Source organism: Ambystoma mexicanum, chromosome 2p (assembly GCF_040938575.1).
Source record: "Ambystoma mexicanum isolate Mex_15411 chromosome 2p, UKY_AmexF1_1, whole genome shotgun sequence".
NCBI classification, from domain to species: Eukaryota; Metazoa; Chordata; class Amphibia; order Caudata; family Ambystomatidae; genus Ambystoma; species Ambystoma mexicanum.
The window spans coordinates 27,395,564-27,409,346 of NC_090923.1; the positions used below are offsets into that span (position 1 = coordinate 27,395,564).

Here is a 13,783-nt window from a genome sequence, read left to right on the forward strand (position 1 = left end):
TCACACCAGAGAGGTCCGCTTGCACATAGCTGACTGCCTCCACAGCTGACCTTGCTTCCACAGCTGCCTCCATCTGTTCGGGTCTTCCAGCCTTTAAAGCTGCTGCTTCCATTTCCATTACAAAAAGGACCGGACCGCTCACCAGCAAAGCAGTAGTCCTGCATTGCTCCTGTTCTCCACGTCGTCCCAGTAGTTAGCTGGGGCTGAGAATCGTCTCCTTTCACAAAAGGAGGATGTGTTGGTCTAGTTGTCCCCTTCTATGTCTCACCTAAGGATGTCATCTCCCTACTCCCCTAGTCTCCTCCACACAGGTGATCCTCCCTCGCATATCCACACCCAGGGTCAGGATCCAAAAGCAATGGCCTTTCCCTGGCCACCTGAGAAGATGATACTGGGGAAATGAAGTGAGGATGCCCTCAGGTTCCTCACACTGGCCAAACAAATCTGCTATGTTCTCGACTGTTTCAGAATCAACATAGATTTAAATCTATTGGTGAAAGTTGGAATACGTTATTTCAAAAAGGAAAGACAGCAGTAGAATGGACCGTTAAGATGTGTAATTAATTCTAAAGACCATTAAGTTAAGGCCATCACAGACTGATTACGACAGCTGGCGGTCAGTTGGCTACCTGCTGACATTCTATACCAGTCTCCTCTTATATGATCTCCATTTAACATATATCAGCAAAAAATACCTGTTCTCCAAATGGGTTCTGTATACAGACATGACAACCCTCATCAATCATTGAAAATGATCCTGTAGGTCGCTCTTCTGATTCGCTTATCGCTTCATGTGCTTCGCACTCTGAAGGAAACTGCACTGAGAATGGGTGCGTGTGTCTGGCTGACATACCCTGGAGCAGACGTTTGGGGGGAGGCGAGATTTGGTGTGCTGCTGGATACTGGGACCTTCTGTGCTTTCTCCCCACCCGTCGCCTCACCCGGAAACCTCGAAAACCATGCATCCTAGGGCGTGAAACGTGGTTTCTGGGGCGTTTTGTTCCTCGTGTTGCGATCGGTCCTACTACGACCATATTGATGTTTTGTTGATTTCAGGCAACCATCTCATGTGTGAAGGTGCTGAAATCCAGGAAAAAGGGATGGGGTGTCCAAATGTTATGTAGCCAGTAATATTCGGAGGGTCCTAACAGGTAACTTTGCAAAATATGGTGTACATTGGTGAAACGGTGTCGAATTGTATAAAGAACAACGTATCGCCAAGCCACAAACAAATTTTGACTTAGAATAAATTTAGAGTTCAAGGTTTTTATAAACGTATGAAAACCAGATTATTCACAGACTTTACAGTATATACAGGTAATGTGGTGGAGTGAGGGATTCCAAGGCGGTGGGCTGACAGGGTTGGCACAGTTTTTTGCCAAGATAAACTATGCAAATCTTGTTACGTCAGGAGTGGACTGGATGCTTGTGGTAGGGAGTTACAATGGTGAGGGGTAAGAAACAAAAGCAGGCAGTAGCATAAGGGGTATAGGTAATAGAGATTAGGGGGGCTTCCGATCCAAGCGTGAGGTGAGGAGCGGGATATGGGCAGACAGGTGGGGTGTGGGAGGGCAATTAGTGAACTGAAGTGTGTGGTCGTTGTTAAAAGTTGAAATAATTATGTTGAAAGGCGTGTTAAGTTCCCATCAGACTGGTGATCAGAAAACAAACTCAAGTTTCCTGCACTGGATTAAATAAAATTGGATCTCCTACTCAAATCACAGGAGGTATTTATTGCGACATCTTCATACAAATTAATCACATTAGTACAAAATCAATGAACATTACTTAAAAAAAGGAAATTCTGGATTTAAATTCTTCAAGGAACATACCACGGAATCATCAATATGAGAGATGCGGTTGTGGCTCATATCAAGAGTGGTCAATGATTTCCACTTTGGGATGACAGCGGTCAATGGATACTCCAAAGTTGCTCCCTCGGGTTCCCACTGGTCAAACTCAGTAGCCTCTGGTACAAGAATATCCTACGGAGGTACAAACCATGCGTTAGCATGCGCGACCATCGAGGTCAATTTCCAGGAAGTGGCATATGCGGCACTAAAGAAAGAGAGAACAATGAAACAAACACCCAAGCACATCCTTCTGTGGCAGCAAACATGTCAACAAAGGTTGCCAGGGTGGCCATCAGCCTCCTTCATTACCGTGAAAAGAACAGAAGTGCCTCGAGCGTGACCCAGGTGCCTACCACTCGAGATGAAAAGGTTAAGTGTTGGGGAACATTCAAAGCTACGGCTGGTGGGCCCAGAATCCACTTATGAAGAACAGAGCATCTGACATAGAAAGTTATTTCTTGATGTTCATCATTCTAACAAGACACTATCCATCCAATATGCCAATTTTTTGAAGAATGAATGTATAGAATTCCATGACCCAGCACTAGAGGAAGCTCATTTTGCTGCACGGTGTACAGCCACACCAGCATCATCTACGAATGTTTACCTTCATTGACATTGCTGAATATCTAGCGCTTAGCGTCGCTAAGGTCTGCTTCGAGGACGTCAATCCCTTGATGTGCTCCACGTCACAATCATTTATCTATTAAAAGAAAAATACATGCGTTATAAAAAATCTTGATATCAGGAGCCTTGGGAAAGCCATTACATGCTAAGGGTCGAATGTCATTGACAGGTTATCAGAAAGTAAGGATATTTTAAAATCAGAATATCAACAGCGGAAGCCGATAAATCGGAGGAACGAGTGCGTGACAGGAGTGTATCAAACGATGAAACTTGGGAATCGGAAAGAAGCAAATACTTCCCCCTTGAAAGAAGATATCCACAGCAGACCACTTTCTGCTCCCACGTTCCCACCTCTCCCAACATCTCAGAGCCTGGCTCCATGTAGTAAAAACAGACACATTCCGTGAAACAATTCCAAGCGTCATGCTTTATGGCAGGGCTGTTATAGCGGTAATCGCTCAAGAAAATTGAATGTGATCAAACAGCAAGGTTTATTACATAAATATTCCACCTATTGTACTTTTATTTTCTTCATTTACTCTTTTCACTAGAACAATCTTAGTGCCTTGTTAAATTTAAGGCATACAAAACCATCAATTATGTCATTCAAACCTAAAGACAGCAGTGTGTCCAATTTAGAATCCACCAGGGTCCTTGCTAGAGCCAGACACCGTTTATTCCGAGACCTTTACTAGCGAAGTAATAGAAATGCGACTATATGTGGCCGTCCAACCTGGAGCTAATATCAGCCATATCAAGCATAAAGGTATTCATTATACAAACGGCTCTTCAGTCAAAACTGGGCACACGCAACATAAAACGATCATGGTCACACGCAATCCAGAACTTGACCAATTAAATTACTCAGCCGTACTGGCATGGGGTATGAAATCGCTCCAACCACAGCATGTGCATGTAGCGATCAGGTTGCGGGCAGCAATTAGTGCCCGAATTCACGAAGGAGTGGGGTACGACTCCCTCATACTAATGGGATGGAATAGAAGGATGGCCGTAACAGATGGGCAACTGGCCAGCAACAACTGTTGGTTTGGGTCAACCAAAGGATCTGTTGGCTCTACTCTAGCCAGAATCTTAGTGTCTCCAAGTGAGACATGCAAACACATGAGAGGTCTACATTGTGAGGATATTTTTAATGAAGGCACAGAATGTTACAAAAGAGCTGGGGTTGCAGGGAGACCGATGGTGCAGCATAAACCATGGTGTCGGGGTGCACTTGAACTTGAGTTTTGACCTGGGGGATTGGGGTCATCAGGGTGTTATTACGATTATTAGTGAAAGCATCTACCTGTACTATGTCAAGTGGTCCACAGCTGACGATTCAATTCCTCAATCAGACTACCCAAGATGAGTGCATGTTTGAAGATATGGGTCCACAAGAACAGTTGCAAGAATTATGCAAGCTGGTAGAAGAAGATGAAGTTGGTGGCCAAGCAGTCAAGCCAAGTGGAGCAGTCCAACATCATTGCCCGTTCGAGATCTAGAATGCATCCCGTTTGGTTTACAGGAGTGTGAAATATTTGATATCAAGACACTGAGTCCACAGACTCCCCAATACAGGGTGCCCATATGACTGAAGTTCAGTAGAATGATGTCAAGTGGTTGCATAAGCACATGTAATTGCATGTAAACAAGTCTTTATTAAGGACTGTTTCTTTGAGATGGGGTTACAAAAATGCTTCTAAAAATTACTAAAACCAAAAAGGGGATATCTTTCAAGCCAACACAAAGGAAGGGGGATTGAGGTGTTTCCTAACACTTTGATGGGTATCCCAAAAGCGTAATCTTAAGCAGTTCCTCTCCCAAGGAACCCTACTCTACTTAAAATAAAGTCCAAGTTTGATGGCCAAAACGTATATTTGGCTATTCAAACCGAAATGTAGCAAAGTCATTGGTCCAAACAAAGAAAAAGACTACCACTAACGCGTTCAACCCTGATCTATCTACACAACCCTTAACAACAAATGCCCACAGTCCTCTTTCAGGAGTACTCGCTTCTTTATAGATGGGCTTCTTCCCAGGTGCCCCGTGCCGTTCTTACCAGCCTTCAAGTTTCACTGGAGTCCTTTTCACTAGAGTGTATCGTTAGGGAGAATTCTCTGTTAAGGCCAAGTTCCCAAACCTAGTGAGTCCCCCAGCAGCTTTGCTGGATTTTTTGGGGTTTATTTCTTTCTCCTGCTAAGAGTGAGACTCTTTTTCTCCCACTCTTAGACATGATTTGAGAATGTCCTTCGACTTTGTAATGTGTTTTATGGGCTATGGTCTTTTACTCCATAGGGCTTCATGTGTTTTTGGTAAGTGTGTTACACAGCACCCTCAGTGCAGTAACACAGAGGTCTCATAGTGACCCCCAAAAATAGACTCCAAACTCTGGGACTGACTACTGTCTCCCAGGGCATGTAAAGTCACCATTGGCTTTACTAGTCTTAAATTGTGAACCGAACCAGTACAAACCATCATATTGTGGAAGTACTGGTAGGGGTAATTCGATTGCCTCTGGGTCTGTTTTCCAAGGGGGCACTGTCCAGTCCCCCCCTTGTCAGGTTTCTGGCTGGTGGCAGTGGTTACCACACAAAATATTCCCCCGGAATATTTCATATGGGATTTTCCCATTCATTTTAAACGCACCACTTTTTGGTGCAATGTTAAAGATACCGCCGGGTTATTTATTTTATATTTATTCCCCGGTTGGGTCTTTTTGCCAGGACTCGGTTTTAAAATGGCATTTGTGTTCGCCTCTGAAACTCTAACCCAAGTCGAGCCCTTTCTTCCACTTTTTGGCGGGCTTCTCCACAGAAACCCTCCAAATGGTGCCACTCTGTCTGGGTACCACAGGGGGTGTGGGAGGGGGATTAGGCACCCTGGACTGAGTTGCCGTGGCAACTCAAGTCGCACTCTTGTGTGATTGGCACAGTGGTGAGCTGCCCGGCTCACCACTTAGCATGTTTGAGTGACAGCTAGGCTGATGAATGGGGGTTTTTCTGCATAAAAGCAGGGCTTTTGGGACTGGAACTCCAGAAGTCGCCACAGGACCTAAAGAATCCGAAGAGGGGAGAAGCTTAGCCATCTACGACGACACCACCGGTGGAGCCCTGCTGTACGAACTCTCCACTTCCCCGACGACAGAGGAGATCTTCTTCCAGGAGAGTCTTCTTCCCCTTGAGCTGGTGGGACCAACCAGTTCGCCTTTTTCGCCTTCCTGGATCGTTTCGTGGTCGAATCACCCGTGCCAAGCACCCCGGCGGCTGGATAGCCACGCTTCACCACTACCGCGAATAAAAGGGTCGTACCACCTTTTAACCGGGAAACTCAGCGGCTGGTTTCTTCCCTGGCAGTGCAACGACCTCCAGCTTTCCTCCACGTCGAGATCATCTCTTCCCCTGGATGAAGCTCCGACTTGCATCCGCTGCCAGGAACAACTGTCCCCGCTGGAGCTTTCTCACCATTTCAGGTAGTGTGTCCCGCCTGGTCTCCTTTGAAACAGACTGTCCAAGGTGTCCCGTAAATCCTTGACTCTCTATCCTGGGGTGACCTCAGACCTGCTAACATTACCTTTCTAACTTGATCCAACCTCTTTTTGACTTTTCTGCAAAGACTTTTAGTGCATTTCCACTGTGTGATCTTGGGCACATTCCGCCTTGCTCTCTCCAAGAGTGGGCCTGGCCTATGAACTTTTTGCTCTACAGTAGACGCTGCCTTTCTTGACTTTCTGTGGTTTCTTAAAAGTGTTGGTACTGTGTGTTTTTCCTATTCTGCCTTTTTTCTCCCTCTTTAAACAAATGATTGGAGTGCCATCTACGGTTACACGCTCACCCCTGTTTTGCTAAATAAGTGGTGTCTTAACCTAGACTTGTGGAATAATTAACTAGGGAGGTGTATATACTTATAGTGACTGTTTGAACTTGCTTGACATATTAGTGCTAGTGTATTTTTTACAAGTATGTTTTTAAATAAATAATTATATACTTTTATACCAAAGCTCTGGTCAGTGTTTGCTTGTTCTACTGTATTTTTAGCCCTATTGTGTATACTCTATATACTGCCTTACTCTTCTTGAGAGAAGTCTGACTGCTCAGCCACAGCTACCAGGTAAATCTGAGTGGTACAGACTGCTACCAATTGGGTTTACTGCTAACTCCTGTAGACTTAAACCTTTTGCAGTGGTCCCTAAGGGAACTGAACAGGTTTCTGCCTAACATGTATATTGTCAAGAATTGGTAGGATTAGTCCTGTGTTTTTTCAACAGGTTTTGCCATCACCAATTCTCAGGATTCCTCCGGCAGCCTTTTCACAAGATTTCACGGCTCTTTAGTCCCATTGCTCTGGGCTCAGTTTCCTAGAAGGCACCTCTCCTTGGGCTTTCCTTCCGCTGCCCTCAAACCAAAGTTCCTGCTTACCAGCTCTAGCAGAATGCCGGCCTGTCTTCAAGGTGGAATCTTACCCTTGTCTTAGGGCCACAGCACAGCACAGCTCCAGCATCATCTGCCAGGGAGCGGTGGTAAAGGAATTTCCTTTGGTTTTTTAACCTGTCCTGGGAAGTAAAGGCTTCAGCTTCACTCCCCTGGCATTTTGCTCATTTTGTCATGGGGAGACTAATCAGTCCTTCAGACCATCACTACTGAGAACCCATGTTTCCCCTTTTACCAAGAACGTAAAAAGTCAACTTTTTAAAAGTGAACAAATCATCTTATAATGCAGTGCATCACCATAATCTTTTACACTTGGGATTGTTGGTTACTCTTATATGTTCTGTGATGAATCTAGCAACATCACTGCCTCCCTGGGGACACTCTCCCCATATGGCCAAGGAAAGGTAGATGCTACCTGATTCTGACCCTGGGGGGTGGCTTTCTGAGGGAGGACCATATGTTTGGCAGACAAACCTCATGGAAGAGAGGTAGACTCGCTAGCTGGAACATGGTATCCCCCCCCGTTCCACTCAGGGTATGACTGAGACGAAGAAGAGCACTAGAGCAATGCAGAGTGCTGAAGACAGGAAGCCAAAGACATCAAGCGTCAAGAAATATGGAGAACCACTACTCCCGATGTGGGTCAGGAAACCGAGCAGAAGCAAGTTGCAGCGGGAAGCAAGGAATCTCCTGGAGGCGCTGTCCCAGAAGACTCAGAAGCAGCCGCGTAGAGGATGAGAGCAGAGGAAACTATGGAACGAAGGAAGAGGCATTGACGAGACGCCTGCAAGAGGAGGAAGCAATGCCAAAGCAGCCAGGAGAAACCAGTTATCCCAGAAAGGGGATTTGGGTTGCTCGGGCGCTTCGTGGCGTACACTGCACACCACTGAAGGAAAATAATTGAACTGGGTGAACCTGGCAGGGGAGCTGGGACATCAAAGCAATTGTTGAATGAAGCAAGTGAAAGCAGGTCGAGGACCCAATTGTTGAGTGAAGAAAATATAAAAGAGTGGAACAGTCATACATTAAGAAAGTCCTGGCAGGGGATTGCACCAGGCAGAACAATTTCGAGTCTGGGACCCGTACCCAAATACTAATAAACAAATTGAGACAGTCCTGGCAGGTGAGTACACCGGGCAAACTGATTGAGAGTCTGGGAACCACACCCAAATGGTGTGAAGACAAGTGTTTGGAAGCAAAGGAGGAGAGTGTACCGGACTGACAGAGGAGGGCCTGGGACTTACTCATGCTAGTCAAGAATCTGTACATACACTAAGGAGATCAAGGGGAGGGAGTCATCCACTTGAGTGTGTGAAATCCAGGGGAAGGGAGTCATTCACCCTGGAGCTAGAACTTTAACATTGCGACTAGGGGAAGGGAGGCAGCAGTGAAACCAGGATAAAACAGAACCGGAAAACACAAAAGAAGAAATTGAAGGGAGTAGCAGGGTATGATCCAAAATGTCAAAAGCAGTAAAACCAAGAGAGAAGAATAACAAACACAGAGAAAAAAAATCATGGACAGAAAGACGTGTGTCTGTTTACCGAAATATTTTATAAAGAATGAACATATATAAAACCCCCAACCGTTGCCCAAAAATATTTAACCCTTTACCCCACCCCTCAATGCATGCTCTATAAAAATATTAGTTATAAAATATTCGATATATCTTCATTCTTTATAAAACATTTGCTATAAAGACTGCATACCAAAGAATCGCAATTTCAGTGGAATGAAGAGGACGAAAGCCAGACTAAAGAGAAGGGAGGAGAGAGTTGTCAGTAACAAAGATGGAGACCTTCGAGTAGACAAGACATTCAAGAAGCTTAGAAAGATAAGGAAGAAGGGAAATATCATGAAAATTAGTATGTCTTCAGTATCTTGGGCTGGGTCCTCCTTTGACACTTTACTTCTTAATCATGGTGTTCCCCAAGGTCCTGTACTAGGACCCTTTGTTTTCTCTCTACACACATCTCTTATTGCTATCATTTTGTCCTTTTTCTCCTGTTTTTCATCTGCTATTCATGACAATCTTTGACATTGCGCTTTGAAACATTTGTGTATACACGCACAATAAACAAACAATCAATCTTGCTTCTTGTCTTCTGGCTATTAAATCCTGAATGTTGGTTCATTTTCTCATTCAGAATACTACTAAAACTGAAGTTCTCTCCTTTCATGCCAATACCATTCCTCCTCCTTCTCCTCTCTTTCATTCATTCATTCATTCATTCATTCATTCATTCATTCATTCATTCATTCATTCATTCATTCATTCCCACTCCTTCACGATTACATATGGTCATCATCTGCTCAAAATCTTTGTCTTGATCACGACACTGACAACCTGGCAGACGAGGCCTCCATAATTAGACAACCCTGCAGAAGAGACCCCAGAAATAGATAACACAGCCAATGAGGCCTCCAGAATTAGACAACCCTGCAGGCACAGCTTCCAGAACTAGACAACCCTGCAGACGAGGCCTCCAGAACTAGACAACGCTGAAGACACAGTCTCCAGAACTAGACAACGCTGCAGACTAGTCCTCCAGATCTAGACAACCCAGCAGAGGAGGCCTCCAGAACTAGACGACCCTGCAGAGGAGACCTCCAGAACTAGACGACCCTGCAGAGGAGGCCTCCAGAACTAGACGACCCTGCAGAGGAGGCCTCCAGAACTAGACGACCCTGCAGAGGAGGCCTCCCGAACTAGACAGCTCTGCAGACTAGGCCTCCAGAACTAGACAGCCCTGCAGACTAGGCCTTCAGAATTAGACTACCCTTGCAGAGGAGGACTCCAGAACTAGACAACCCTGCAAACGAGGCCTTCAGAGCAGAGCTGAGCTGAAAACTTGAAATGAGGCCTCCAGAACCAGACACAAAAAACTTAAAAGGAGGACTCTACATGAGTCATTCATTACATGAGATGTCTCCTGAATTGGACAACGCCCTAGTGATATGCCACTTTAGCGTTAAACAGAGGAATCTTTCTGGTGGACCCAAACTGTAGACTGTGTTGCACGATTCAGGGGTTCACAATGAGCAAAGATTCACAAACGGTATAACAAGCAAGCAGGGGCGGTGCCAGGCATGGGCTTGCGAGGGCTAAAGCTCCCCCACTTTAACACAGCAGGCATAACTTTGCTGTTACGCCCAGCACGGGCTCAGACTGCTAGAACCTGTCACATTTCTCACCTCAGAGAGCAGTGCATTTACTTAAGCAAATAAGCCACTCTCTGAGGTGAGAAAAGAGGCATTGAAGTGAAGGTAGAGGCAGAGGACAAAAGCCTGCCCGGGGGATATCAGTAGAGCAGCTCCCCCCACATCCCTCCATGTTGCAGCCAAAGGCGTAACTGCTGGCTCAGCTTTTACATGGCCCAAGCTTTCAATAAGAAACAAGTGAATTACATGTAACTGTTGTTCTCCAGCATGGGTCTGGCATGGATTCACATGCTCATGAATATTCCCTGTCGTCAGGCCGGGGATCCTCGGTAAAAGAAAAAAGTGTTTCACTTTCACTTACAAACTGTACTTCTCCTCTAAACCAATCATTGAACTCTGGGTCATACTGCCCCCAGCCAATGACTGCCTTTCTCCCTAAGCCCATCCTCTGGCAGCCATCTTCAGATTTGGTAAGCACGTGTAGTGGCAGTGTGAGCAAGAAGAGCCGCAGAGGTGTAGGCGGGAGGGTTCGCATGTGAATCCATGACAGACCCATGCTGGAGAACAGTAGTTACAAGTAAGTAACTTGTTCCTTCTCCAGCATGGGGCCTGGCATGGATTCCCACGCTCATGAATACAAATACATAGTAGTAAAACATTTTTTGGCAAGGCTCAACAGAAGCAAATACTCCACCTCCGGAACAGGCTCAACTTCAAGCGAACAGGTTAGGTAGCACTGCTTGGACGACCCTGGACTCCTCCCTGGCATGATGGAGGGGTGTGTCTGCAGCACAACCCTTTTGTTGTGAAAAGTCAGATAGGGCTGTTTGCAGGATAGGGCCTGGATCTCACCCACCCTCCTGGTGGAGGAGAGGACCACGAGGAAAGCCATCGTCCATGAGAGGAACTTGAGGGGCATGATGCATAGGCTTGAAGGGCTCCACCCCCCCCCGCACCTCATGAGCCTCGTCAGCGCCACGTTGAGTTCCCACGACAGGGCAGGAGCCTTCAACCAGCTGAAAAGATCAAAACAGTCCTTTGAGGAACTCCTTAACAAGACGGTGTGACCAAAGAGAAGATCGTCCTGTAGACCTGGTGTAGCGGGAGATAGCCGACAGATGCACCTTGATAGAGGTGTGCCAGCCCTGCCTTGGCCATGGATAACAAGTGTTGAAGAACCTGTGGGGCTGTGATCCTCAGAGGTTTGATCTTCTGCGACCGGCACCACGTTACAAAACGCTTGCACTTGTGCCCATAGCACTTAAGAGTCGATGACGCTCTGGCCTTGGCAAGGACCTCCCTGCAGTCTGCCTGCAACTCGTATCCTCTGAACTCTAGGGCTGCAGGAGCCAAGCCCTCTGGTTCAGTGATCCTGGGTCATGATGCAGGATTGCGCCTCCTTCTCTGGTGAGCAGATCTGCGACCACTGGCAGCTTGCCCGGAGGTGACACAGACAGGCTGAGAAGGTCTGGGTACCAAATCTGCCTCGGCCACACCGGGGCAACGAGTATCATCCTGCATCGGCACTGTGAGTTGATTGATGACTCGCAGTAGTGGAGGGAACGCGTATAGGAACAGGCCTTCCCACGAGAAGGAGAACGCGTCCGCCATGCTCCTTGGCTGGTGGAACCTGCTGGGGAATTTCTGGCATTTGGAGTTCACTGCTGTCGCAAACATATTGATTTGGGGTCTGCCCCATTAGAGGATGATGCGGTCCACCTGATCCTGGCAGGGTGTTACTTCTCGTGGCAGGAGCGCACACCCTGCTGAGGGAGTCGGTAACGGTGTCCTTGACTCCTGCCAGGTGAAAGGGGATGAGGAACATCTCTTGGTCAACGGCCCAGCCCCACAAGTCCTGCGCCTCTCTGGAGAGCGCTGGGGATCAGGTACCCCCCTGCTTCCTGATGTAGAACATCGTGGTGGTGTAGTCCGTGAAGATCCTCACCACTTTTCCCTTCAGGGACAGAAGGAATGACTTCAGAACACTGCCTGCAGCTCCAGGATAGTGATGCAGAGATCCCTCTCTTCCAGCAGTCACAGGCCTCTAGTGTTCAGACATCCGGTGTAGGTTCCCCAGTCTTCCAGGGAAGCATCTGTGTCTGGTGACCGTCTCCTGGCAAGGTTGGAGTAGACGCCCCACCATCTTATCGCTCGCCGGAACTCCTCGTTGAGAGGGATCTCGTCTGCGAAGCTTCCAGACAATTGTATCCAGTGATCGTCCAGGAACTCCTGAAGAGGTTGCATCTGTATGTAGATGCACAAAGACATCATGCTGAGTAGTGACTTGATGGTCCGTACCGTGGCAGTCTTCAGTGACAACAGTTGTTGCACCTTCCCCAGAATGGCCGCTACCCTCTCCCACAAAGGCGAGGCAAGGCAGGAGACCGGGTTGAGCCTGGCTCCCAGGAACAGTGCGTTCTGCAATGGAATCAAGCTGGACTTTGGGTAATTCACTGAGAATCCCAGATCCGTTAGCAGCTTTGTGTGTCCAACGGCCACTTCCCATGATTTGGCCCGGATGAGCCAGTCGTCTAGGTACGGGTACACGTGTATCCCCTGTAGACGTAGATGGGCTGCTACTGGTGCCAGGCACTTTGTAAACACCCTGGGTGCTGACTTCAGGCCGAAGGTGAGGGCCTTGAATTAGTAGAGTCTTCCTTGCACCACGAAGCATAGGAACTTCTGATGCTTCCTGTGGATGGGGAAGTGGAAGTACGCGCCCTCCAGATCCAGCAATGTCCAGAAGTCTCCTTCCTCCAGTTGGCCGAACACGTGCTCTAACGTGACCATCCTGAATTTTTGGGACTTGAGATTTTTGAGACATTGCAGGTCTAGAATGGGCCTCCAGGCCCTGCTCTTTTTGTTTTTTGTTTACTAAGAAGTATCTGCAGTAGACTCCGGAGCCATGGAGTCTTCTTGGAACTGGCTATCGCCCCCTTTCATAGCATGGCCCGTACCTCCTGCAGGAGCTGAGGGATGCGCTGTTCCTACCAGAGGGATCTGCAGACAATTTACTGAAACTCCAGGGTATGTCCGTGGGCGAGAGCGTCCAGCACCCATCGGTCAGTGGAGATCTTCGATTCACTGACGAAACTCACCAGCCGGCTGCACACCGGGGTGCATGGGGCAGGGGGGCTGACCTCCAGCCCGATTCAGACCTGCTTCAGCACCTGTGTCCCACCTTGGGAGCGACGACGGTGCTAGCTACCTCCACTGAAAGCCTTGGAACGGCCTCTGTAGGCATCCTGGGTCGTGGACTGGGAGGGTTGACGGTACAATGAGGAACCTCCACCGAAACCATTCGTCGATCTGCTGGATTTTTTCTGCCAGAGACACGAACTGACGGTAGTGTTGCTGAAGAGTGTCCAGGGCACGAGCCATCTCTGTGTCTATCTTGATGGCCTGCAAAGACTTGTCGACTGTCTTCCTGAAGAGGTTGTCCCCGTTGAAGGGCATGTCCAGTACTCTCGTATGGACCTACTGGTGGAAGTTGGTGGCCTTTGGCCAGCCTTGATGCCGGAGACCGACATTGCTCCCCTATCTGTCGGAAACCTGTGTCGGCGATGTCCAGGGCCACCGTAATGGCATGGTCCGACACCACCTCTCCTTCCTGGAGGAAGGAGATTGCGTCTGTTTGTCATCATGCACGAAGTCCAGAATTGGGGCAAGTTTGTACCCGAGTTCTCGGTCATACCTGGCCAGAATCGCCAGTGC

The 13,783-nt window shown here is 47.6% G+C and overlaps 1 protein-coding gene across 6 annotated transcripts in view; it reads right to left on the bottom strand.

Moving 5' to 3' along the window:
* Nucleotides 1-13,783, bottom strand: part of NISCH (nischarin) — a 441,586-nt gene that overhangs the window by 273,245 nt on the left and 154,558 nt on the right. For all 6 annotated transcript variants that reach the window (XM_069643185.1, XM_069643184.1, XM_069643187.1 and 3 more), the window contains 2 exons: nt 2,461-2,556; nt 1,833-1,985 (listed from right to left, as the gene is read on the bottom strand). In XM_069643185.1, the coding sequence (XP_069499286.1) occupies nt 1,833-1,985; nt 2,461-2,556 (249 nt within the window). The remainder of the gene's footprint in view (nt 1-1,832; nt 1,986-2,460; nt 2,557-13,783) is intronic.